This window comes from Penicillium cosmopolitanum (genome assembly GCF_028827165.1).
Source record: "Penicillium cosmopolitanum strain IBT 29677 chromosome Unknown utg000005l:1.0-4006212.0:1.0-4009387.0, whole genome shotgun sequence".
Lineage (NCBI taxonomy): Eukaryota > Fungi > Ascomycota > Eurotiomycetes > Eurotiales > Aspergillaceae > Penicillium > Penicillium cosmopolitanum.
This window is the reverse complement of record NW_026622675.1, coordinates 1,352,095-1,373,415: the sequence shown is the minus strand read 5'-3', so window position 1 is coordinate 1,373,415 and position 21,321 is coordinate 1,352,095. Positions and strand designations below refer to the sequence as shown.

The window sequence follows — 21,321 nt, the reverse complement described above, 5'->3', positions numbered from 1 at the left end:
AGCATTTTCGTTACAGTCGCAGAAATTCGGACCCCAAGGGTTGTGGCAGGTCATTCATTCCATTGATTGACTCTGTTTAAAAATAGTGTGAGGCGGTGTCCGGGAATGCTTGTTGTGTGATGAATTCGAAATCGGACTTTGAGCTCGGAATTCCGACCAGGAGTACATGCATACAGGAACTGACATGTTCGAACTCCGCGTCGGCGCGGTAATAGGGAAGGGGGAGCTCTTTAGAGAGATGCTATTTTTACCAGGTTCGCCTAGCATGCAGGGAGCATTTATGAATCTGAGACTGTTACGATAAGGCTGACTCGCTATGATCGCCGGTATTTCCAAGACGTAATTAGTATACAGTGTTACTCTGGCTCTGATATGATTGATCATTATTTTTCGTTATATTCATATTCATATTCATGTTCGTTTTGCATTGATCCACGTGTCCTGAAAGTTTAAAATAATCGAAATGATTCCTGTGTGACCCCAATTCCCCTTGTCCTGCCTGTTTTGATGGCCTGGGAGAATGTATGTTTTTCCAAAAGTCTAATCCAAATTCGCCTGTTCACCCTAGCCTGCTATCCAGTTTGTAGTTATACATTCCCAAAAAGAAAAAGAAAAGCGCAAATATGACGAGATGATCAAGAACACAAAAAGAGAAGAGAAGAGGAACAAGAGACAGTAAAAATAAACCCTTCAAAGCATCATCATCGTCGTCGTCGTAATACCATCAGATAGATATCCAATCATCTCCAATCGAGACTCAACGGCTTCCACCCCGTCGATGAATTCGTCGCACATGATCTTTCATATTGTCCACCCGACTAAACACACGTCCACATCCATCCCATTCACAGACGATTCCGGGGTTATGTTTAGCCTCATGGCGCGCACGGTCTTTCTTGCTTGAGAATCCGCCTTGCTTAGATTGAGGACAACCCTCATGTCGACAAAAGAGATGTTTGCGGTGTCGATTGAAGTGCTTACGCAGATCACACCCTCGACGAAACAATGCTTGTGATGTGCATCCCGGGTGGGCGCAGCGCCAGACCCCATCGCCAGCTGGGATACCGTAACGTGTCAGATCGGCGGGGTTAAACGGGGGCGAGGATGACTTTGATTCGAAGTCGGAGAGAGTGGGGGCGGGAGAGGTACTGATGACAGAGGAGGAGTCGAGTGAGAGGGCTGTAGCGGATGGTGAGAGGAAGCTGTTATCCTGTGCTGGAATTGGGATTGGAATTGCATTGCTGTGAGGGGATGGTGGGCTGGCAAATGCCGGCATGGGGAACCACTGTTCTGCAGCGGTGTTCATATTCTGGTTCAGTGTTGGGTAGACATTTGATGGCATTTCTGCTGGTGGAAATGCAAGTGGGCTGATGGCTGGGTACGAGGCTGTAGGTTGATAGAAACTGCTACCGGTGGGATCACTCTCCATGCACCATTTATTGATCTGTTGCGGGGTGTAGCCATTTGTTTCTGTCATATCTGGGTGCGCCGCTGGCTGTGTGGCGGTCCCGAAATTGTAGAAGGATTGCATAAAGGGCGAGGTTGAGGCAGAGCAGACGCCAGAGTCGGCGGAGGAAGATGGTTTTAATTCTTCTGCGTTGGACGTACTAGACCAGCTGTATAAAGAGCCCATGTGCTCATTTGTGGATTCTTGTGGGTTTGATAAATAATTTTTGGGGGCTAAGAAGGTTACAGAATCCGGGTGGGCGGTAGCATAGCCCGCATGTGGGTTGACGCAAGTCGAATGGGGATGACCGCTTGATGAGCTGACAGGAATCCCTGTAAGACCGACCATGGAGGGGTCCAGCGAGCTGCACCCAGAGCTGCCAGGGACGGGGGCTCTCATATCTTTGGTGTCCCAATCGGCGTTTCGTTTAGGAGACATCCCAGATGTCGAATATAGTACCATCTCGTTGGCAAAAGGAATCTTTTCCGAAAAAACAGACAGAGGATCCGTCTCTCGGTCAAAATCAAGCAGAGCGTTCGAGGGGGAGTATTGCGTTTTCATAGTAGACCCTTTGTCTTTTTTTTCTTCCTTTGCAGTGTGATTCGAGAGCTGGTTTTAAGTATTACCCTGCAAGGTTTCAGGCGGGTTTAGAGAGCCGAGGGCTCTATTGCCGAGAAGTTCACAATTGGGCAATCAGCCTTGGTGTGTAGTTCAATGTTCAACCCACTGAAATAGATTGACTGAACTGCAAAGAGCAATTGAGATGACGAGAGCGGGACTTATAAGCTTCAGGGAACGAGGGACGATTTGAATGTGGCTTGCATCCAGGGACAACCTGAATTGCGGACCACTTGATATGTATATAAAGAATTCTCGACGAGGCAGTGCTATCGAGGATATCCAGGCGTTCCGTACTGGATTAGAAACAAGAAGATCTGCAGCAAGATTGACCCAGGTGGCAGAGTTGGGTAAATAAGGATCAAGAAGAAAATAAAATAAAAAACAGATCATGCAGTCTCCCAGCCGTTTATTCAGCAATGGGGTGGAAAGAAAAGTGGGGAGAGCAGAAGGTCTTGGTACAAGTCGGGGAGAGGTAGACGAGCCCCACGGTAATAGGCTAGTGAATCACAATGATTCAGAATGGGCGGCATGCTGTCCATGCATCATCTGGCAGTTTGAGTAAGAGCCAATACGTCGATTGAGTAGGGCTGAACCAACGGGTCACTTGTGGAACGGCAGGGGAGCCACCAAAAAAACCCCAAAATACAAGAAAAAAAGAAAAAAAGGGAAAAAAAGGAAAAAGGAATAGAACGGAAACAGAACAGAAACCATGAAAATACAAAATAAAGAACTGAACTTTGTTCGGGCTGGATTCTGATAGGCCCATTTTACGAGAGAGGGGGTGGAGTCGAAGGGAGCTCGCAGCGTTAGGCCTAATGCAGAAAGTCTTGGATGTTATTGATTGGGTGGGGGTCAAGTAAGAGTCCCACTGCAAAGCCACCACCAAAAAATAATGTGCGCCGATTTACTGGGTCTACAGGTCTGCTTCTGGCATGGACCTCGCGAAAGGGACTACACATCGGGAATTCTTGAAGTTGAAGATGGGGGCCAATTTAGTATAGACGCTTGTCACGACATCTGATTTGATAGAGGGCGGTTGTCTCATCTCTCCAACATCCCCATATGATCAACAAGAACAACAACAAACAACTTACGAGTATGAGATGTTAAATTCCGCCCCCAAATTTCACCCATTGTATGGAGTAAATATCCATGCATTCTGTCCATGCATTCTTTCGGTCATCTCATCTTCCGAGTTGGCCTTGTACACACATCTGCCACGACTCTATGTACATACATGTGTATTCAGCCCCAGAATCAGAATCATATCTATTGAGCTGGTAGTTGGTAGCTGATTATGGGCGCCTGGACGCAACGGCAACATAAAGGTAGTATTCACGGGTTTGGGATCATGCTCGAAGTCCAAGGTAGGATGGGGGCTCATCGATATCGACAGCATGTCTTTGAAGACAGCATACTACATTGATGATCCTTTCTGAAACAAGCAAGGATGGCAGTACAGTCCAGAAGAGACCATTGGAATGCGGCCTGGGATGCGTTCATTCAAGTTCAGCTGATCCCCCGAACTGCCCGACACCGACGATTAGAGCCGGCCCCTGATCCCTGTCATAGGCCAAGGAGCAGTGCTGATTGGGCAGTTCGCATTTAGCGCCATGATGAACCTATCACAAGCAAGCATCCAGGCGGGAGGATTCAAGCTGCTGCACTCTCCCAAACGCGAGAAGCGGTGTCCTCCCCAGGCCCGGCAGGGCCCAGCAGGGCCCAGCAGAGGGGAAAGTTAGGGCTGACGCGCTTCGGAATTCCGCAACAAGAGCCCGACTCGTCATCTCTGCATGGCTCATGCCGATTTCAAGCCACCCGTTGACTTCCGTTAGTTCCAAATAATTTGTCTAGATCATTTTGGTAGGGCTGAGGGGTATACGGGCCAGATGATACTATTTGCTTCGCACCACATACCTTTCTCGGCATTTGAGCCTTGGGTGAGGTAACGGGAGCGTATGCAAAAAGAGTACCCTCGGGTTGGCAGTTCAGCCTAACCCACGGATCCCACACATGACGAAGCGGGGGATGACCAACACTACCGAAGCTCGACTGGATTGATAATACGAGCCCACATGAACCGTGTCTCACGGCATTCGGGATGTTGGGGGTCCTTTCCTAGTCCTTTCCTAGTCCTTTCCTAGTCCTTTCCTAGTCCTTTCCTAAGGGATTTTGGCGCCCGCCCCCAATGTCTCGCTGTCTCGCTTCCTCTAAGCCGCTTTCGGCTTTTTGTACTCTACAAAAATAGTGCTGCTTCCACAGAATGAATGTCTTGGATTTTGCCCCTCCCTGTTCATCCAACAGATCTGGTCTATCTAAACTACGATCGATCGAATCTTAAACAGATGTCTCATCCTCCACGCGAACGGGGAGGTGCATGGGCATCGGCCAAGAGCGGCGTGGTCAGATCGTCATCCGATTGTACCTTGGGGCCCGCTGATTCCCGGTACAAGATGTAGTGCTGAACGATGAAGATCAGGTCAAAGAAAATGGTGACGTTGCTCAGCATCAGTTTGACCGGGTTCCCCGTGATCCCACTCCAGTCGCTCTGGAGACTCGAGTCCAAGACCAGCTGAGCTAGGGAAAGCACACCACCTGCCAAGTCGAACAGCATGGGGGCGATGCTCCAGCCCACCGTTGACTGCCGCTTGTAGTTCAACCACGCCTGAGGCACATACTTGACCACCGTGATAAGGAGCTTGATATATGAGAATATATAGATCTAAAACCCGGATGGAGGATTTCTGCGTTAGTCTGCTAATCGATACTGCTCATGTGCCTTGTGGCGGCTCTTTCGGTTGAAACTTACCACATCAATCCATGCCCACGTCGAAGGGTCATACCCTCCGTCTGGGCTACATGATAACACCACCCAAACGAGTACCAGGGGTGCTAGAACACAGCCCCAAAATAACGCCAGCACTATTTTACTAACTCGTTGAAAGCGCGAAACATAGAATCCCCAAATAGATGGCCAGAACTGTGTATATATGATGATGCTCAGGACAGTGGCATGTACCGCGAACGCGAAGTCGTTGAACCGCACAGTGTTATCCGGAGAGGCTGGGTACCGTGCTGCATACTGATCACGGATCAACGGCGAGTAGAGAAAGGCCCCGGTGTATACACTGTAGCATGCAAATCCCAAAAAGTTGACAGTTGGGAAATCGATCGCCAGGCCGGCCGTTGATTTTCGTTGGAAGTTGTAGATCGGCTGTGGATAAAAGGATGCCGACCAGCTAAACATGCTATATTCGATTCGGATTTAGTAAGGCGGTCTTGCTAATCAATAGCCCCTAGAGGGAGTAGAAACTAAGCGAACATACTAGGACCATCCCAAGAGACTGTCGCATTTCCGACTTATCAGTATTTGAGTTTCGACATCGGGTTCACCACTACATTGCTGCGGATCGCCGCAACGTAGCAAGATTTTTGAGTTACTTACCGTGACAGAGCCCGCACAAAAACCTCTGACTGAGGTACAGACATTGCTGCCGTTCTGCAAAGAGATCCTCTGATGTTATTATCGAATTCCCGCGAGAAAAGGAGGGGGAAGGAGATGACGAGCTCGCAGGTTCCACTAAGAATGACGGCAGACCCCGTGCCGATAACGAGATAACGACGATATCAGGTGATTTTTATCTGATGCGGGCTAAGACGGGAAGGCGGTCATGGCTGGCAGAATCTCGTTGCTGCGGGAATGCGCTGGCACGCTAAACCCGAAATGGAGAACAGTTGACACGGGCTGAGAGTGCCTTCTCAGCCCGTGTTGATCTGATCCGGTACAACTTTCGCTCGCTTTCCATCGAATCTCTTGCGGCTGGCTGTTTTTGCAATATTTTCCCATCTTAGTCGACTTGTGCATCGCAGCCTGTACGACTTCCTTCTTTCCTACAACTCCCCCGACGTACTTCCATTCCTCCTGCCTCTACAACCTACTCGCTAAGTACACAAGCTAGCATACACCGCCAGAAAACGATCCAGCCCTTCACCCAACACATACCAAACTCCATCCAAATCGCGGTCAACGAAGCAATTCATTTGTCTGGACAGCTGTCATACAACATTCCAATTGATTCGCACCCGTCGCATGGTGCATTCCTCGGATCGGGAGATCACACGAGGTCTCCTTCGGTAATCCCGACATTCCAGTTATATTCGATCGCACGAGACTTTGAGAGCAACCGGCACAATGTCTGACTCCGGGTTGACGGCTGCTGGAAGCAGCACATACTCGTCGAACACACTACATGTTGGAGATGGGACTTGGGATACGCAGCGCGATACCTTCTTGTTGCCCAATCTGATGGGTCTGAACTTCGAAACGATGCGATATAATGGTGAGTCAAGAGTGACACTTCTCTCGAGCCGGTTTCAACCCAATTAATCTTCTTCTTAGGCATGGGAAATCGTTTCAAGGACATGGCTGGGTATCATTCTATAATCATTGCCCACGGTGTCATCGCAACCATCGTCTTCTTGGGCATCGTTCCCATGTCAACCCTACTCATCCGATATTACTCCCGATGGAATCCCTACTGGGCATTCAAGTTACATGCCTGGTGTCAAGTTATGACGCTACTTTTGACAACAGTGGTGTTTGTACTTGGCTGGTTTGCCGTGGGGCCAGAGCGGAGCCTGACCAACCCACACCACGGAATTGGCCTAGCAATTTATGTCATGGTCATTTTCCAGGTCCTGTGGGGCTGGCTCACACACAAGATGGAGAGCAAGAGAAAGCGACATCGTGTGCCGTTGAAGCTAGTGGTGAGTGCTTCCTCGCAGAGAATCTCAATTTTGATTCATTTACTGACATCGTATACAGATCCACCGCTGGCTCGGTCGAACCTTGGCTATTCTAGGGATCATCCAAATTCCTCTTGGTCTTACTCTCTATGGGTCACCTAAATTCCTATTTATTCTATACGCCCTTGCAGCATTCGCGCTTCTGGTCACCTATTTTGTACTCTCTTATCTTTACGACGACGAAGGGTACCACCTACCCAGTGAGCATGGAAGCCGACTAGACGGTCCATCTGTGGTGACGGAAGAGCATAATCACCACAGCGGGCTCGGAGGAGCGCTGGCTGGGGGAGCCTTGGCCGCAGGGCTGGCCTCGATGTTCCGTCGACGACCACGGAGCCGGAATACCAGCCAAGCCTACGAAGATTCTCGCACTTCCTTATCAGATGAGAAGTACTCAGATGAATCCTCTCATCACGGCAAAGAGGGTGGTGGTTGGGGAAAGAAGATTCTGGAGATTGGTGCCCTGGCTGGAGGTGCTATGCTTGCGAAGAGCTGGTGGGACCGCCGAAAGAAGCGTGAAGATGACTCTGAGGCAGGTCGGTATAGACCTGCCCATTCGCGTACAGACAGCTACAGCGAAGATTCTTTCAGTCGATTGGAAGAGGGACGACCGGAACCCACCCATCAGACACCGCTCCATCGACCTCCAGGCCGAACTCCAAGCCGACCACCAAGCAGGACCCAGAGCCCTGGATCCTCGTACTATTACGACAGCGCCTATTCTACAGAGCCGCCAAGAAAATCCTCGCATGGAGTTCGTGATGCACTTCTTGGTGCTGGTGCCTTTGGTGCCATGAAGCGACTGTTCAGCCGTGGTAAGAAGGATGATGAAGAGAAACGCCGAATGGAGGACATCCGCCGTCAGGATGAGGAAGATGAACGCCTTCAAAGAGCCAACAGCAAACGACGCCCACAGTCACAGGCAGGGGCAGGGCCCTATCCTCAAAGACGCAAACCCAGCTCTTATACAGAAAGTGACCTCACACCAACCGATCTTACTCCCCGTCCACCTCGTCAGCCATCGCATGGCGACTCCCTTCTCTCCCCTGAACCCGTTGCATCAGGCGCTGTCCATGTAACTCCTTCTGATATGCCTCCCATCCCACCGGCGCACCAGCATTACTCTGGGGACTTGGTGTCTGAGATGCCCTCTTCACATGGTGATCACCACGGTGAGGATTGGGCTGCCGGTGCAGCAGCTGGAGCCGCTGGAGCAGCTGGAGCCGCAGCATTGGGTGCAGCCAGCCGTCGTCGCAACAGTGGCAGCCGGCACCGTGATGACAGTCGACGTCGAGATGATAGCAGACGCCGAGATGATAGTAGACATCGCGACGATCATGTCGAGTCCCCACCGGTGTCAGTCAAGGTGAAAATGCACGGCGATGGACGCCATGTGACTCTTCGTCGTTTAACCGAGCAAGAAGCCGCAGCTAGTCGCGAAGCTAGACGACGAGAGCGCCGTGACTCTCGACGCCGCAACGGTAGTGCAAGCTCTATCTCTGGCGACGAGGGCCGGGAGAGTGATCGTTGGCGCCGTGTCGAGGAGCTAGAGAGGCAACAAGCAGAACAGATCCAGCGCGAGCAAGCTGCCGCTGCGGCTGCGGCGCATACATCTGCTGGTCCTGCCGGAAGCATTCCCTCCTTCGCTCCTCCTCACTCACAAATCAGTGACATGCCACCGCCCCCTCCAATTCCCCATGCCGCCCCCTCCAGCATGCCCTACGGTGCGGGCAGTGTCACCTCACCTACATGGACCGGTACGGAAGCCAGTGGATCATACGCTAATAACCGTCGGCGCCGACGAGCAGAGCGGGCTCGAGCGCGGCAAGAGAGGCAACAACAGCACGGAGTGGAGTTTGAGTAAGAAAATTCCAGGGGCTCTTTGTTCCCTCTTCCCCCTTTTCCCTTTTCTTTTATGTATTTCACCATCATGACTTGTACAAAATGATCTCTACTTTGGAGCTCTCGTGTTGATATGAATGGCCTCACATGTGACATGTGATTGATGTTTTTCTTTATTTCTGGATATGCTGCGATGGAAATGACTTGTTTGGGTAGGATCCCGTTTGATTTCACGAGGCAAGCGAATTTATGGAAGTTTCTCTTTTTCATCTTTTATTTGGATTGTCGGTCGGTTCAGAGTTATTGAGTTATCCTGCACTTTGTGCCAATATACCAGATCTTGATCTTCATTTCCCCCTCATTTTATGCTTTATTTGTATGCCAGATTATTCTTTATGACAGCCAATACTAGTAGTAGTTAGCTATGTAAATACCATCCATGGAAAACCCCATCATCTCCCCAAGCTCTCTCGCCCATGTAGCGAAAACAATGAAACTTCATCCTCTTGCTATTCAATTTCTCAGAAGGGACGAAGAAGCACGGAATTATGTGGATAGCTGAGCATATGAATTTAATTGATATAATACATCTATTATCTTCTGTGATCATAATGAATACGCGTCAACCGTTGTAAGTCTCCACATTGCATGACAGGAGTCAGAAAAAACATGTGAGAGAGGGAAACTTTTTGAGACATCTGCGGTGTAAAGGAGGGAGGGGTTTGAGACATAAATATCGTGGTGATAGGTTGATATAGTTCAAGGTCGACCTTTGGATGGTTGAGTGATGTGAAAAGAGACAGCCGATGCTGAAAGCATTTGATTTAGTATTGAGCCCTGAGGTTGGAGCGCAAGATGGCGTTCATTCCCAGCTTGCTTAGAATTGGAGCAAGGAGCTCCAGAAAGATGGACAAGAATAGGCGAAGGATGAAAAGTGCTGCAAGGCCAGTCCGTGTATGAGCGACGCGATTGAGAGAGTGGAGAATGGCAAGTGGCCCACGCAGGACGAATTCAGGTACAATGAAAAAGATGTACAGGAGCAAGTCGTTCATAGTAGCACAGCTCACGACATTCCGCGCTTCCTCGTCTTGAAGGCGAGTGCCGATAGGCCGAAGCGAGTATGACAACTGGAGGTTCATTGCTCGCAGTCCCGATTCAGAGGACTTGGTAGCGTTTCGAATATGATGAAGGGAGAGAGACACGGCGACCAATTTGAATAGTTGTCGTTGATGTGTAGTAGGGGTGATGGTTTCATCTGGAGGGATGTACGTCTCAGTATGTTCCTGAGACTGCGAGTTGCCGAAAGAGTCAGTGTCTTGATGTAGAGGCATCTTGGAGGGTGAAAAGCAAATCTCAGGTTGGGCGTTCAGTTGAACCGACACTGGTCGTGAAAACTTTTTGGGGCTGCGGTACGGAGAGGCCCTTTGGCTTTTGGCACGAGCTGCCACTCTCCACTTTTCAAATTGCTTCTGCTGTCGAAATGAAGCAATGTAGTCGTTCTTTCGTTCGATTGAGGGCAGAGGGCGTTGGATTGGGCGCGGCGAGTGTCCAGGCGGCGTTGGGGGTGGAGAAAATCGAACACATCTTGCGGACGAGATGATATCAGCCAAAGACCTTTTGGGATGAGACTCTGCAGCTTTGCCAGATTTTTTTATCCGAGTAATTGGGGTAGTAGAACGTGGCTCATCATCTGCGGAGAAGCGTCGGGATTGACAGTTTAGTAGATCGTCATTGTCAATCAGGTTCAGTGAGCTACCAGGGGGACACCAGTCGATGAACAATGCCTGAGGGGCAGAGCTAGTCCGCAGACTATCGGTCTTGATACGGCGACAAGTGTCTTGCGGACTGCCAGAGCCACTGTACGTGTGTGAAGCCGGGGTATTCTGGGGGTTCAGAGGCTCAGCGAAACCATCCAGGGTATGATACTTGTCCATGGCGACATCAAGTTCGAGGTGGGGGTATCGTTTTCCGGGACGTTGAACAGGCAATGATAAGTGAGAGTCCATTAGGAAATCCGTTTCTTCTGTCCCCTGGTTACCAGGCTGCATGCCGTCCATGAATACCATAGAAGCGAAAGACGGGGAATGAAGGTGATCGTCCACAAGGGAATCAGTCATGGCGAGACGAGTGTCAATGCTTCCGAGAGGGTGTTTCACAGATCGCATGGTTGATGCGCAAAGGGGAAGGAGAAGTGAGTAGCTCAGAGTCGAGAGTTCGATTAGAATATACTAGTAGCAGCTTAGCTGTGGGAGGTCGCGGGAGTCACGAGACTTGGAGGATACACCGGGGGAAAGTACCTCCCATCTACCACAGAACGGGAAGGAGCTCATAACAAATCGACCTTAGGAAAACGAAAAAAAGGGAAAGGAGAATCCAATTGGATGAAAAAGAAATTTCGAATTGCTGTAATTCTACACGTTCAAACGGATGGGAAGTGCGCAAGTGGATATGTACATCTATTTGACGAGGGCCTGCAGGGTCTCGAGAACCTATTGGTGAGTTAGTATATGCTGGGTCACTGGGCAGCTAATTTGAAGATTATCATACCTCAAGCTCAATCTTGGCCTCGGCGATGTCCTGCTCGCTGCCGCTGCCGTTGGCGATCTTCTGAGCCTCACCAATCTGGTTGCGGATAGCCTGAGAGGAGACACGAGTTAGTATAATTCATTCATCACTATTATCCGCGGGTTCGTGAAGTATCAAGGAAACCTACATCGGCGCTGAAGTCCTCCAGAGGGAAGCCCTCGACGGCGTTGATGCTCAGCTGGGAGTCGGGCTGGACGACGGCGAAACCACCGGAGACTGCGTCGGTTGTTAGCTAAGTAATCTCTTCACTTCGCTGTCGACATTTCTCTATCGGGTCGAGTATAGGATCGAAGGTCGGACATACGGAAGTACTGCTTGGTGGCACCACCCTCCTCAAGGATCTCAACGAGACCAGGCTTCAGCTGCTCGATGGAGGGAACGTGGTTGGCGAGGACACCCATCTCACCGGAGGCGGCGGGGATGTTGACCTGGGTCCTGTGGTCGCAAAAGTTTCGTCAGTATTCAGGGAGGGACAGAGGTGGGCGCGCAGGATGGAGAAACGCACACGCCGGTCGAGCGGTAGATGGTCTATCAAAGAGATACAAAGTTAGCCTACAGTTCCGCGGGCGGAGGTCAGTCCGGGGAGGTTCAACGTACCTGGTGAGGAAGGGTCAGGGACAGCTTGATCTTGTCGGCAACGGCCTCGGCGTATCCACGGCGCTGGACAGGAGCGCTGAACATGGAGGGACGGGCCCGGAGGGCAGAGCGAGCGAAGCGGAAGGAGTTCATCTTGCAATGATTGGGGGTTGGAACGGCTGGAGGGATCCCTCTTGATTGATGCGTCTGCGTTGCAAAGGTCGAAGTCGGACCGCGCTAGGGAACAACCGGCGCTCCGGGTCACGTGGTGAGACCACCCGGGATCAACACTTGTACTTCCGACTACTGCCACTACAGAGTACATAGAGTATCTATCTCGTGTTGAACCATTCAGTGACGCTCACTGGGTTGTGTCAGCATTGTCTATCTCAACTTTCTACTACACTATTCTGCTTTCTTTCTTTCTTTTGTTCCATCGTTATCGCCCTGAAGAAATTCCATCTCGTAGAAGAACAAGGGCTCAATATTGAGGCCAGCCCTTCATGCTTGCATTGCCGTGAATGGATATATACTTCTTACTCCTTCCAAGGTTCAGAGTAGAACTACTCGTATGTTTCGACTTATTTATTCTCGAATTGCTATCTCGACATCTACTGTCTACTGAATTATTTGTCACGGTATTTCCCGAGCGGAGACGCTCGATCGTGTTCAAATACATGATACCAAAGGGGATCGGCAATTCAAACAAATCGCCAGCCAATTTGGATAATAATTTGCGCAATTGGATTACTCAAATGCATCGAGGCATTATAGAGAGTCCGAGTCAAGAAGAAAGCTTACATTGACCTTCACGCGCCTCTATAGTTCAAGATCACGTGGTGAATTGTATCCGTGTAGTCACGTGATGTTGAAGTTTTCTTGAGCTTCACCAGAAGTGATCTAGTTGCCCTTGATGATGGAGTATTAAAATCGTGTTTTATCAGAGTAAATAGGACAGAATTCTTTCAATCCTTCTCCAGCATTTTGACCCCTGATATGCCTGGGGGAGCACGATCCTGAGTCCAGCCCATAGTGAAACGTCCGTGCACCACGGCGGTAAGCGAGATCCCACACAAACGGCACAAGCCCTAGCCGACCTCCATTTTGGGCCGCCTCCGTCACTAACTCTTCTCCCACCATCCCGTCCACGTCAATTAACGACAACATCCGACAAGATGGCCAGTACGTTTTCCAGGCATATGAGGGCCTTCGTTACGCCCTTCATGAAAAAAATAATCGATCGCTGACATTTTTGCGCTCTACAGAGTCCAAGAACGCGTCCCAGCACCACGCCAGCCAGAAGGCTCACCGTAACGGGTGCGTATCCCCTCATATCTCGATCCCTCCGGCATGAACCGATTTGAAGATTCGTTTACGATGCACCGCGGTCATTTGGCTTTAATTGAAGGGGGAGGAGATCGACTGGTTGAACTTGAACATGGTGTTGCAAGTTAAGTCAATTTGAAGTATCAGTTCAAGCCGACACGAGATCCTTCGACCTTCAGCTTCATGCCAGACCACTACGCTTCATGCTTCGCCTCGCAATTACACTCCGACCAGTCACTGATGTTGATTTCCTGTGCAGTATCAAGAAGCCCAAGACCAACCGTTACCCTTCCCTCAAGGGTGTCGACCCCAAGTTCCGCCGCAACCACCGTCACGCTCTTCACGGCACCGCTAAGGCCCTGGTACGTTCAACCATACGCCTCAGCACCCCACTCTCGACAATTCCAAGCTGTCGAAATACTCCACCGGAACATACGCTAACAAATGAAACAGAAGGAGCGCAAGGAGGGCAAGCGTGAGCAGGCATAAATTTGACGACGTTGAAAAATGGAAATGGCTTGAGAAGCGAGCGCGCAAGGACACGGGGACAATAACGTGCGATGACCAACGAACGGTCCGCTCATTCGAATAAGGCCTGGTTTTCTGCTTAGTCCTTGCGCGGCATGTTCGGGGTTGTTTGATAAACAGAAATCCAACAGGCTTAAATTCGAAAAAGGCGCAGTGACGCCAATCCTTGAGCGGGATTATTTCCCTTTGCTCTGTTCCTCTCCGTTTCACGCGAATCTAGTTTGCTTCTTGCGTCGTCTTTCTGCGTTCAGGACTATTTCTGTCGCGCGGAGGATTGACTTCCACTCTCGCTCTCGAGCTTAGGTCTCGAGTCCCCTTCCCCCCATCATCAACACGGCATATGTGTGTACAGCAACGTGCTTTTCTATGCGCGCCTGCTGAAGGATTTTTCTATTACGTGCCAAGAACGGATCCCCTGCCCCCTTCTTTACCTATAGCCTTTTCGCATTTTCGTGGCGAACGGGTGGGTATCTTATGGACGGCTACAATCCTCGTAAGCAGTATCTTAGTTTTGTTTCCAATCAATATCAAGTTTTATCCAGACTCATGTGATGTCATACGATATTTCCATATAATCAATCTTTCCTCAGCATTTAAATAAGTTTAACCAAGAAGGTGTATGTACATGAAGATCATACCCGCCAAACAATCAACCTTTTATCAAACCCGCCACTAATGACCCATTCTTCTCGGATTGAGTCCTTGCCCTCCTTTGTTACATCGACGTATCCCGCCCAAACAGAGCGCACTTTAGAGCCCGGCTCATGTCCATTTTTCAGCATGATTATAATCTTCCCAGTTTTCGTTTCGAGACCACGAACCACACCATCATCGCCATTCACCCAGACTCCCGAGCCGTCAGGCCGCCATGCAACTTGCGGAGTCGAGTATGCTGTCTGCGGTGCAAAGGTATTGGCCTGGACTAGAATGGCTGCATCTTCCTTGTTCTGCAGTGCCAGAGCTTCCAACGCCTGAGAAGCTTGGGTGACTGCAACATCTGAGGTCGATGTATTCGATTCATCCTTTCTCTCGGTGGATGGGAATAGAAGACGCACGATAATCACTTTCAAGTGCGGTAATGTCGAGGTAGCAACAGCCAAAAGACCGGGGTCGTGAGGGCTGAGTGCCATGTGGGCTGGAGAGAAAGCAACCCAGGCGTTGGAATGGGGTGCTAGGTTCTGACGTCCCATGAGGCGACACTCGAAATCAGTTGCACTCTGATTCCCGGTCTCATTTGGCACTGATTCAACCTCGTAGTAATAGATATAGGACGAGTCGCGGCGGGAAACGAGCAGAATCAGCTCGCCTGTATCGACATGGGGTACAAAAACTATAGACTCCGGGTTTGACGTTGTCTTGATGCGGGCAACGGGCTCCCCGAGCACTGGTGAAGGTGCATCCTCATCGACCTCATCCGGGGTATGCAAGCGATATAAGACTACACTTGAGTCCCAGCCAGCAGTTGCAATCCAAAATACGTTTGGGTCATTGCGATCTTTGTGGGCAACGACCTTGACAGCATATTTTGCATGGTCCTTCCTGCTGTCAAGCGTGCGAGATCCGTGCTGCAGAAGCAACTGTCCCGACATGTTGGTCATGAGTACATAGCGACCCTCCAAAATCGACAGGTAGGAAAGCACAGGCGAGTCGGATAGACCGGAGAAGGAAGCAAACTGAGCATTTCCAGCCGCAGTCTCGAGTAGATGCACCTGTCTATCAGCTCCCGTGGAGACAATGAACGGCCCTGCTGATGGGACTAGTGTCTCGTCATCACGAGGTTTTTGCCACGGCTCAACTGATGCTGCAAGAAGGTTCGACGATGTCGGGTTTGACACAATGCTTGGTTTACTTGGTGCTGTGGATTGGTCAGCCTGTGCCAGTACGCCGTTGCTACATATCCCAAAATGATAGTCAACCCATACCTGGCTCGCTCCATAGAGCAGTCTCTTTGTTATCGTTTCCGTATCGCTCGAAGTTCGCACTGTGATCATAGGCCTTCTTCTCCTCCAGCAGGCCCTGGATGGTCCAGTTGTTGGTGTCGTCGCCCGAGCTCTGCCCCACGTCGGAAGCAAGTCCGGCCTCGCGAATCAAAGCTTTGAGGGTCTCTGAGTAATTGTTCGTCCTCAAAAACCGCGCAACCAGTGCGGTTGTGAGTACTTCTATCGGTGCGGTCGGTGCCATGGTCACTTGGTTGCGGCCTGCAGAGATTTGAAGTTGAGATGCAATTTGGTTGTGGCGCCACGTTGATATTCGGCGGGTTATCCTTCAAGCGGACAACTTTTATCCCACCATATTGACAATTTGGAAAGCTTTCAGAATTTTGACTTTTGATTCTTTTTTTGTCACTTGTTTGGGAATAAATAAGAAGAGATATTACTATACATAAACGTTTGTTTGGAGCGCAGAACAAAGCATGCGTCTTGCAATTTCTATCCAAAATTCTCCCAGCAACGCCATATCGAACCATGCTGCCGATGAATCCCTCATGAAACGATGAAATAAAAATGCTCTTCCTTTAGATCTGACCTATAACACGATATATTCGGAAGATTCCAACTCAACCAAACATATCTTCAGCTTTTCGCCGACGGCCTCCACGTCCCTCCAGGGGTTCGGTGAACAGCTCCTTTCCAGCATTGCTGTTATTGTTATACTTGCCTGGGAACAATTCGCGAACCGATGCACCTCGGCCCTTGATCGACATGCCCTGCTGCCCACCTCTCATTGCAAACCCCTGGTCCTCCTTCGCTGAGTCGGGGAACAGCTCGACATTGCGATTCGATGGGACAGTAATCCTGCGGCCGAGAAGATCCGGTGTCTCATCTGCGGCATCGAAAGCATCGGATCGACGGTGGTTGCTTGATTTGGTCGGGAACAGCTCTTTCTTGAGATAGCTTGATGAGGGCTTATTGGGGAATAGTTCACGGGCACCCGAATCCGATGGGAAGAGTTCTCGTCCTTTGTTTCCACGGGGAGACCGCTCACGGAACGGCCTGCGGTTACTGCTGGCTTCGATACGTCCTGTATCATCAAGCGTATCTCGGCCTGGCGAGGCGCTGCGGTTACGAAGTCTTCCAGAGGAACCCTCATCCTCCGGGAACAATTCCCGCGATCTGCGTCGTCTCCGATCACCACGGTCGCGTTCCGAGTCGGAGTAGCTCGCTGGGTTATCGTCATACATGTTGGCACTGAATCGGTCATCGTGATCGCGGTCCTTGCGCCGGCGCAGTTCTCGGTCGTCAAATCGACGTCTTCGGTAACCGTCGTCGTCCCCGCGTCTTCGGTCCGAAAGTTCATCCCGCAGGCGTTCGCGGGGATCGTGCTCGGGGTGCATAAGGTAGAATCGACTCTTTTCGTGGGCGCGTGCCTGTTTGCGATCTGTTTTCACAGCCGATCTCACTTGGAGTACCGAATCTGGGTGGGAGGGTAGAAGCCTGGCCGACCGAAGACGGAGAGGTGGGAGGGCCGACCCATCTTCCCCCTCTTCGCCGACTTGCGTCAAGGCCGCGAGCGCTTGCAGACCGATCTCCGGGGAAGAATATATGATATTGGCGGATGTATCGTCGATCCACTCGATGCGAGCTGGCATTTCCTGGTCGAAGTGGCTATGGGCGAAGTGCTTGATATTCTCGGTGGTCATCTCATCCACGCCGCGCACGTGGACTTTCTCGTAGATTGCTTCTTCAGCAAGCTGATCTATAGGCTCAGCTTGTGTAGCCGAATCCTATATGATAACAACAGGGTATCAGTATCGCCCGCGCATGACCAGCGCAATGTGGCTGGGAAGACTCACAGCTTGGATTAGCTCAACGCCGGGCTCAAGCTCGGGCTCGGGACCTAGGTCAATGTCCATGTCGATGTCCATGGAGGCATCGGCAATTGGCCGATCGCCATTGGCAGATGTGTCCGCCATGGGTTATAATGTTTCGAATGTCGCAAGCTAGAATGGAAGGGAACGGGTGTGAATTGAAAATCCCGGAAGGGGTTTGTCAGCTCTCCGCAAGAGTCTCCGCACAGACCGCATAGCCAACTTTATCTACACAGGTTGGGTAACTCATGCTTCAAGTTAATGAAGCAGTCATAATAATATAAATTCCTCTCGAAATATATCAGAATTATGCTTGTTCAAGAATCATCAACGTAGTTTTCAAGTCGATCATCTTATTATGGGGGGGGAAGAGGGGAGCTTATAATATCTGTCGCTCCTTCGGATGGAGGGAAAAGCCCTCAGCAATACTAGTAGCTACTACTAATACTACTACTTCAAAGGACAAACGCAACATGACCGTGGTTTTCCTTGGGTTTGACTCAATGTGCTTATTTAGTGACAATTCACCCCATCTCAGCTGGGTATGCTACGTGTCAGCAATTGTGTTCGGTTGGGGGCTAAACGCAGCAGATGGTTGAGGTTCAAAATGCGCCCTTTATAGTCTCACAGGTACTAATCAATCCAGCTTTTTCGACTAATTGTTAGCATCCCGATATCCTGCATTGTAAGAAGTTGGACAGGAGCTTTGTGTACAAATCACAGCCCCACCCTGGCCCTCAGAAATACTCTGTTAAGCCCCCAAGGAAGAGGGATGCAAAAGGATCAGTCGTCAGATTTGACTCATAAATCGAACCTTGGAAGGTAATAAAACCTTCCAAGGTTTCAAAGTAGGATCTATTTGTGTATAAATATATATATATATATATACCAATAGTATATTGCGGCGATCACACTATTGGTGAATTAATATAGGTACGCTGTTGTTTCAAGTATACAATCCCGCTCCGGACTTGAATGACATATCCAATACTACTAGTACTAGTAGTATGACTACTGCCTTACGAGCAAACGTGAAAGAAGAATGTGATCGCACCTCACTGATATGCATATCATGAACCAGAAAATCCCAAGGTTAGTCTAATTCAACACGGAGACTATGCCGTGTTCTTTTTAGCTGGGACTTTGGACCCCTCACAGACCCCACTGGTACAACCTACTCGTCCAACCTTGACGTCCCCTCACCACCACAACCTCGCTTAATTTCAACCACTCAACACATTATAACATCAATGCAAGATGCTATACTCGGAGGATGAAAAGCTCGTCTTTCGTTTTGACGACCACCTTCTTTGGATCGAACCTTGGGGCGAAAATGCGTTCCGCGTGCGAGCCACCAAGCTATCATCGATGCCAACAGAAGACTGGGCTCTCTCATTCAAGCCTTCAAACCAACGCGTAAATATAGATATACCAGATGGGGAAGATGCATGCATAACTCATGGAAAAATCAAAGCCACAGTTTCTCCACGAGGCAAGGTCATCATTTACGACTCGAATGGAACCAAGCTTCTCGAAGAATACGCACGTCACAGACGAGACCCCCGTGATCCTAAATGTAGTGCCCTGGAAATTGAGGCACGCGAACTACGGCCCATACTTGGCGGTGACTATCATCTTACCATGCGCTTCGAATCTCTGGATCGGAGAGAGAAGATTTTCGGCATGGGCAGTATCAACAACCTTACCTGAATCTCAAAGGTACGGAGTTGGAACTAGCACACCGAAACTCCCAGGCGAGTGTTCCATTTGCGGTCTCATCTCGAGGATATGGCTTTCTATGGAATAACCCGGGTATCGGCCGTGCAATGCTCGGGACGAACGTTATGAGCTTTGAAGCATATTCCACGCGAGCCCTCGATTACTGGGTGGTTGCCGGCGATACCCCAGCCGAAATTGAAGAACACTATGCAAATGTAACTGGATATGTGCCAATGATGCCGGAATATGGACTGGGCTTCTGGCAGTGTAAGCTGCGTTATTGGAACCAGGAGCAATTGCTGAACGTTGCTCGAGAATATCATCGCCGTGAGGTTCCTCTAGACTTGATCGTGATTGATTTCTTTCATTGGAAGCATCAAGGAGAATGGAGCTTTGATCCAGAATTTTGGCCTGATCCTGGTAAATCAGCAATATCCTTATCAGAAGCTTTTGACTACTTCTCACGTTCTTTTAGACGCAATGATTCAAGAGCTTAAAGAGCTCAAGGTAGAGCTGATGGTCTCTGTCTGGCCGACAGTCGAGAATAAATCGGAGAACTACCCCGAAATGCTGGAACGCGGTCTCTTGATTCGACATGATCGTGGCTTGCGAGTTGCAATGCAATGTGATGGTGATATCACTCACTTCGATGCCACTAATCCAGAGGCCCGTGAGTATGTTTGGAATAAGGCAAAGAATAACTATTATAAGCATGGAATCAAAATATTCTGGCTTGATGAGGCTGAGCCCGAATATTCTATCTACGATTTCGATATCTTCCGTTATCACGCTGGGAGTAATCTTCAGATTGGAAACATCTATCCAAAGGAGTATGCTCGCGCATTTTACGAAGGTATGGAGGCGGAAGGTCAAAAAAACATCGTTAACTTACTCCGGTGTGCCTGGGCCGGCAGTCAACGCTACGGTGCGTTGGTCTGGAGTGGTGACATTGCATCCTCGTGGGGTTCGTTCCGAAATCAACTCGCAGCAGGATTGAATATGGGACTTGCAGGTATTCCATGGTGGACCACAGATATTGGTGGGTTTCATGGCGGCAACCCAGACGACCCAGAATTCCGTGAGCTGTTTGCTAGGTGGTTTCAATGGGGTACATTTTGTCCTGTGATGCGATTACATGGGGATCGTGAGCCCAAGCCAGAAGGACAGCCAACTGCCAGTGGGGCAGATAATGAGATATGGTCATATGGCGACGAAATCTACGAGATTTGCAAGAAGTTCATTGGACTTCGTGAGGAGCTACGCGATTATACTCGGGGATTAATGAAAGAGGCGCATGAGAAAGGTACACCAGTGATGCGAACAGTTTTCTACGAATTTCCCCAGGATCAACGGGCCTGGGAGATTGAGACAGCGTACATGTTTGGGCCGCGGTATCTAGTTGTGCCAGTCCTTGAGCCTGGTCAACGCAAGATCACTGTCTATCTTCCAGTCGGCGCATACTGGACTCTCTGGGGCAAGACAAGCGCCTCCCAAAGTGGCATCCCCGGTGTGTACGAGGGCGGCAGCACAGATCGAGGTGGATTGCCCAATTGAGACAATCCCCATCTTCTACCGTGTCTGAGAAGACCGAGTTAGTCTGGCTACCCGGCAGCTCATTGCTGTCCCTGTCTCCAAATGGTCATTTTTACGCCCTTTTGGGAGCCTATACGAGTGTCGTAATCCAGATTACCTTGTCAGATGCATGCAATCTATTACATACAACTAGTTCAGGTGTAAAGTTCAGATAGATGCAGCGAACAGGCCTCTGATTGTCAGCAATTCCATGCATCAAGCCCCAACCTCGGCTTCGAGACACACGAATTCACTCTTAAACAAGCTAATCGAATAGTAAAAAGCCCTCACCAGAATCTACCCCATGTTGTGGAGGCGTGTCTCGCCTCCAAACGATGAGATCAGAGCGCATGCCCGAACTAAGACACCTCCTGACATACTAGGACCTCCCACCACCAGGTTTTCTTGGTCATCACTGTCACACCAGATAGAGTTCTCGTTAGGTACATTTACGTCGGCAGTTACTTCCGGGTGCGCATTTGGAGTGATG

General features: G+C 49.9%; 9 protein-coding genes across 9 annotated transcripts; 3 read left to right on the top strand and 6 right to left on the bottom strand.

The window, feature by feature from the left end:
* Positions 1 to 757: 757 nt before the first annotated feature.
* N7509_003557 (putative C2H2 transcription factor) lies at positions 758 to 1,885 on the bottom strand (the record flags this gene model as incomplete). Its single annotated transcript, XM_056628194.1, has 1 exon — positions 758 to 1,885. One exon carries the CDS (start codon positions 1,883 to 1,885, stop codon positions 758 to 760), a length of 1,128 nt encoding a protein of 375 aa, XP_056490928.1.
* A 2,533-nt stretch (positions 1,886 to 4,418) lies between these two features.
* N7509_003556 (putative L-cystine transporter) lies at positions 4,419 to 5,557 on the bottom strand (the record flags this gene model as incomplete). The annotated part of the gene is made up of 3 exons (XM_056628193.1): positions 4,419 to 4,790; positions 4,878 to 5,316; positions 5,514 to 5,557. 3 exons carry the CDS (start codon positions 5,555 to 5,557, stop codon positions 4,419 to 4,421), a joined length of 855 nt encoding a protein of 284 aa, XP_056490927.1.
* A 703-nt stretch (positions 5,558 to 6,260) lies between these two features.
* Positions 6,261 to 8,738, top strand: N7509_003555 (uncharacterized protein; the record flags this gene model as incomplete). Its single annotated transcript, XM_056628192.1, has 3 exons — positions 6,261 to 6,408; positions 6,468 to 6,835; positions 6,894 to 8,738. The coding sequence occupies 3 exons, from the start codon at positions 6,261 to 6,263 to the stop codon at positions 8,736 to 8,738; spliced, it is 2,361 nt and encodes a 786-aa protein (XP_056490926.1).
* An 802-nt stretch (positions 8,739 to 9,540) lies between these two features.
* N7509_003554 (uncharacterized protein) lies at positions 9,541 to 10,881 on the bottom strand (the record flags this gene model as incomplete). The annotated part of the gene is made up of 1 exon (XM_056628191.1): positions 9,541 to 10,881. The coding sequence occupies one exon, from the start codon at positions 10,879 to 10,881 to the stop codon at positions 9,541 to 9,543; it is 1,341 nt and encodes a 446-aa protein (XP_056490925.1).
* Positions 10,882 to 11,172: 291 nt separating this feature from the next.
* On the bottom strand, positions 11,173 to 12,031 carry N7509_003553 (F1F0 ATP synthase subunit delta; the record flags this gene model as incomplete). Its single annotated transcript, XM_056628190.1, has 6 exons — positions 11,173 to 11,205; positions 11,264 to 11,353; positions 11,430 to 11,518; positions 11,607 to 11,737; positions 11,808 to 11,830; positions 11,900 to 12,031. 6 exons carry the CDS (start codon positions 12,029 to 12,031, stop codon positions 11,173 to 11,175), a joined length of 498 nt encoding a protein of 165 aa, XP_056490924.1.
* Positions 12,032 to 13,003: 972 nt separating this feature from the next.
* Positions 13,004 to 13,693, top strand: N7509_003552 (60S ribosomal protein eL29; the record flags this gene model as incomplete). The annotated part of the gene is made up of 4 exons (XM_056628189.1): positions 13,004 to 13,060; positions 13,144 to 13,195; positions 13,464 to 13,566; positions 13,658 to 13,693. Exons 1-4 carry the CDS (start codon positions 13,054 to 13,056, stop codon positions 13,691 to 13,693), a joined length of 198 nt encoding a protein of 65 aa, XP_056490923.1. The 5' UTR covers positions 13,004 to 13,053.
* A 671-nt stretch (positions 13,694 to 14,364) lies between these two features.
* Positions 14,365 to 15,913, bottom strand: N7509_003551 (uncharacterized protein; the record flags this gene model as incomplete). Its single annotated transcript, XM_056628188.1, has 2 exons — positions 14,365 to 15,587; positions 15,655 to 15,913. 2 exons carry the CDS (start codon positions 15,911 to 15,913, stop codon positions 14,365 to 14,367), a joined length of 1,482 nt encoding a protein of 493 aa, XP_056490922.1.
* A 376-nt stretch (positions 15,914 to 16,289) lies between these two features.
* On the bottom strand, positions 16,290 to 17,645 carry N7509_003550 (NCBP3 domain-containing protein; the record flags this gene model as incomplete). The annotated part of the gene is made up of 2 exons (XM_056628187.1): positions 16,290 to 17,456; positions 17,526 to 17,645. The coding sequence occupies 2 exons, from the start codon at positions 17,643 to 17,645 to the stop codon at positions 16,290 to 16,292; spliced, it is 1,287 nt and encodes a 428-aa protein (XP_056490921.1).
* Positions 17,646 to 18,797: 1,152 nt separating this feature from the next.
* Positions 18,798 to 20,813, top strand: N7509_003549 (putative glycosyl hydrolase; the record flags this gene model as incomplete). Its single annotated transcript, XM_056628186.1, has 3 exons — positions 18,798 to 19,230; positions 19,260 to 19,679; positions 19,735 to 20,813. 3 exons carry the CDS (start codon positions 18,798 to 18,800, stop codon positions 20,811 to 20,813), a joined length of 1,932 nt encoding a protein of 643 aa, XP_056490920.1.
* Positions 20,814 to 21,321: the final 508 nt, after the last annotated feature.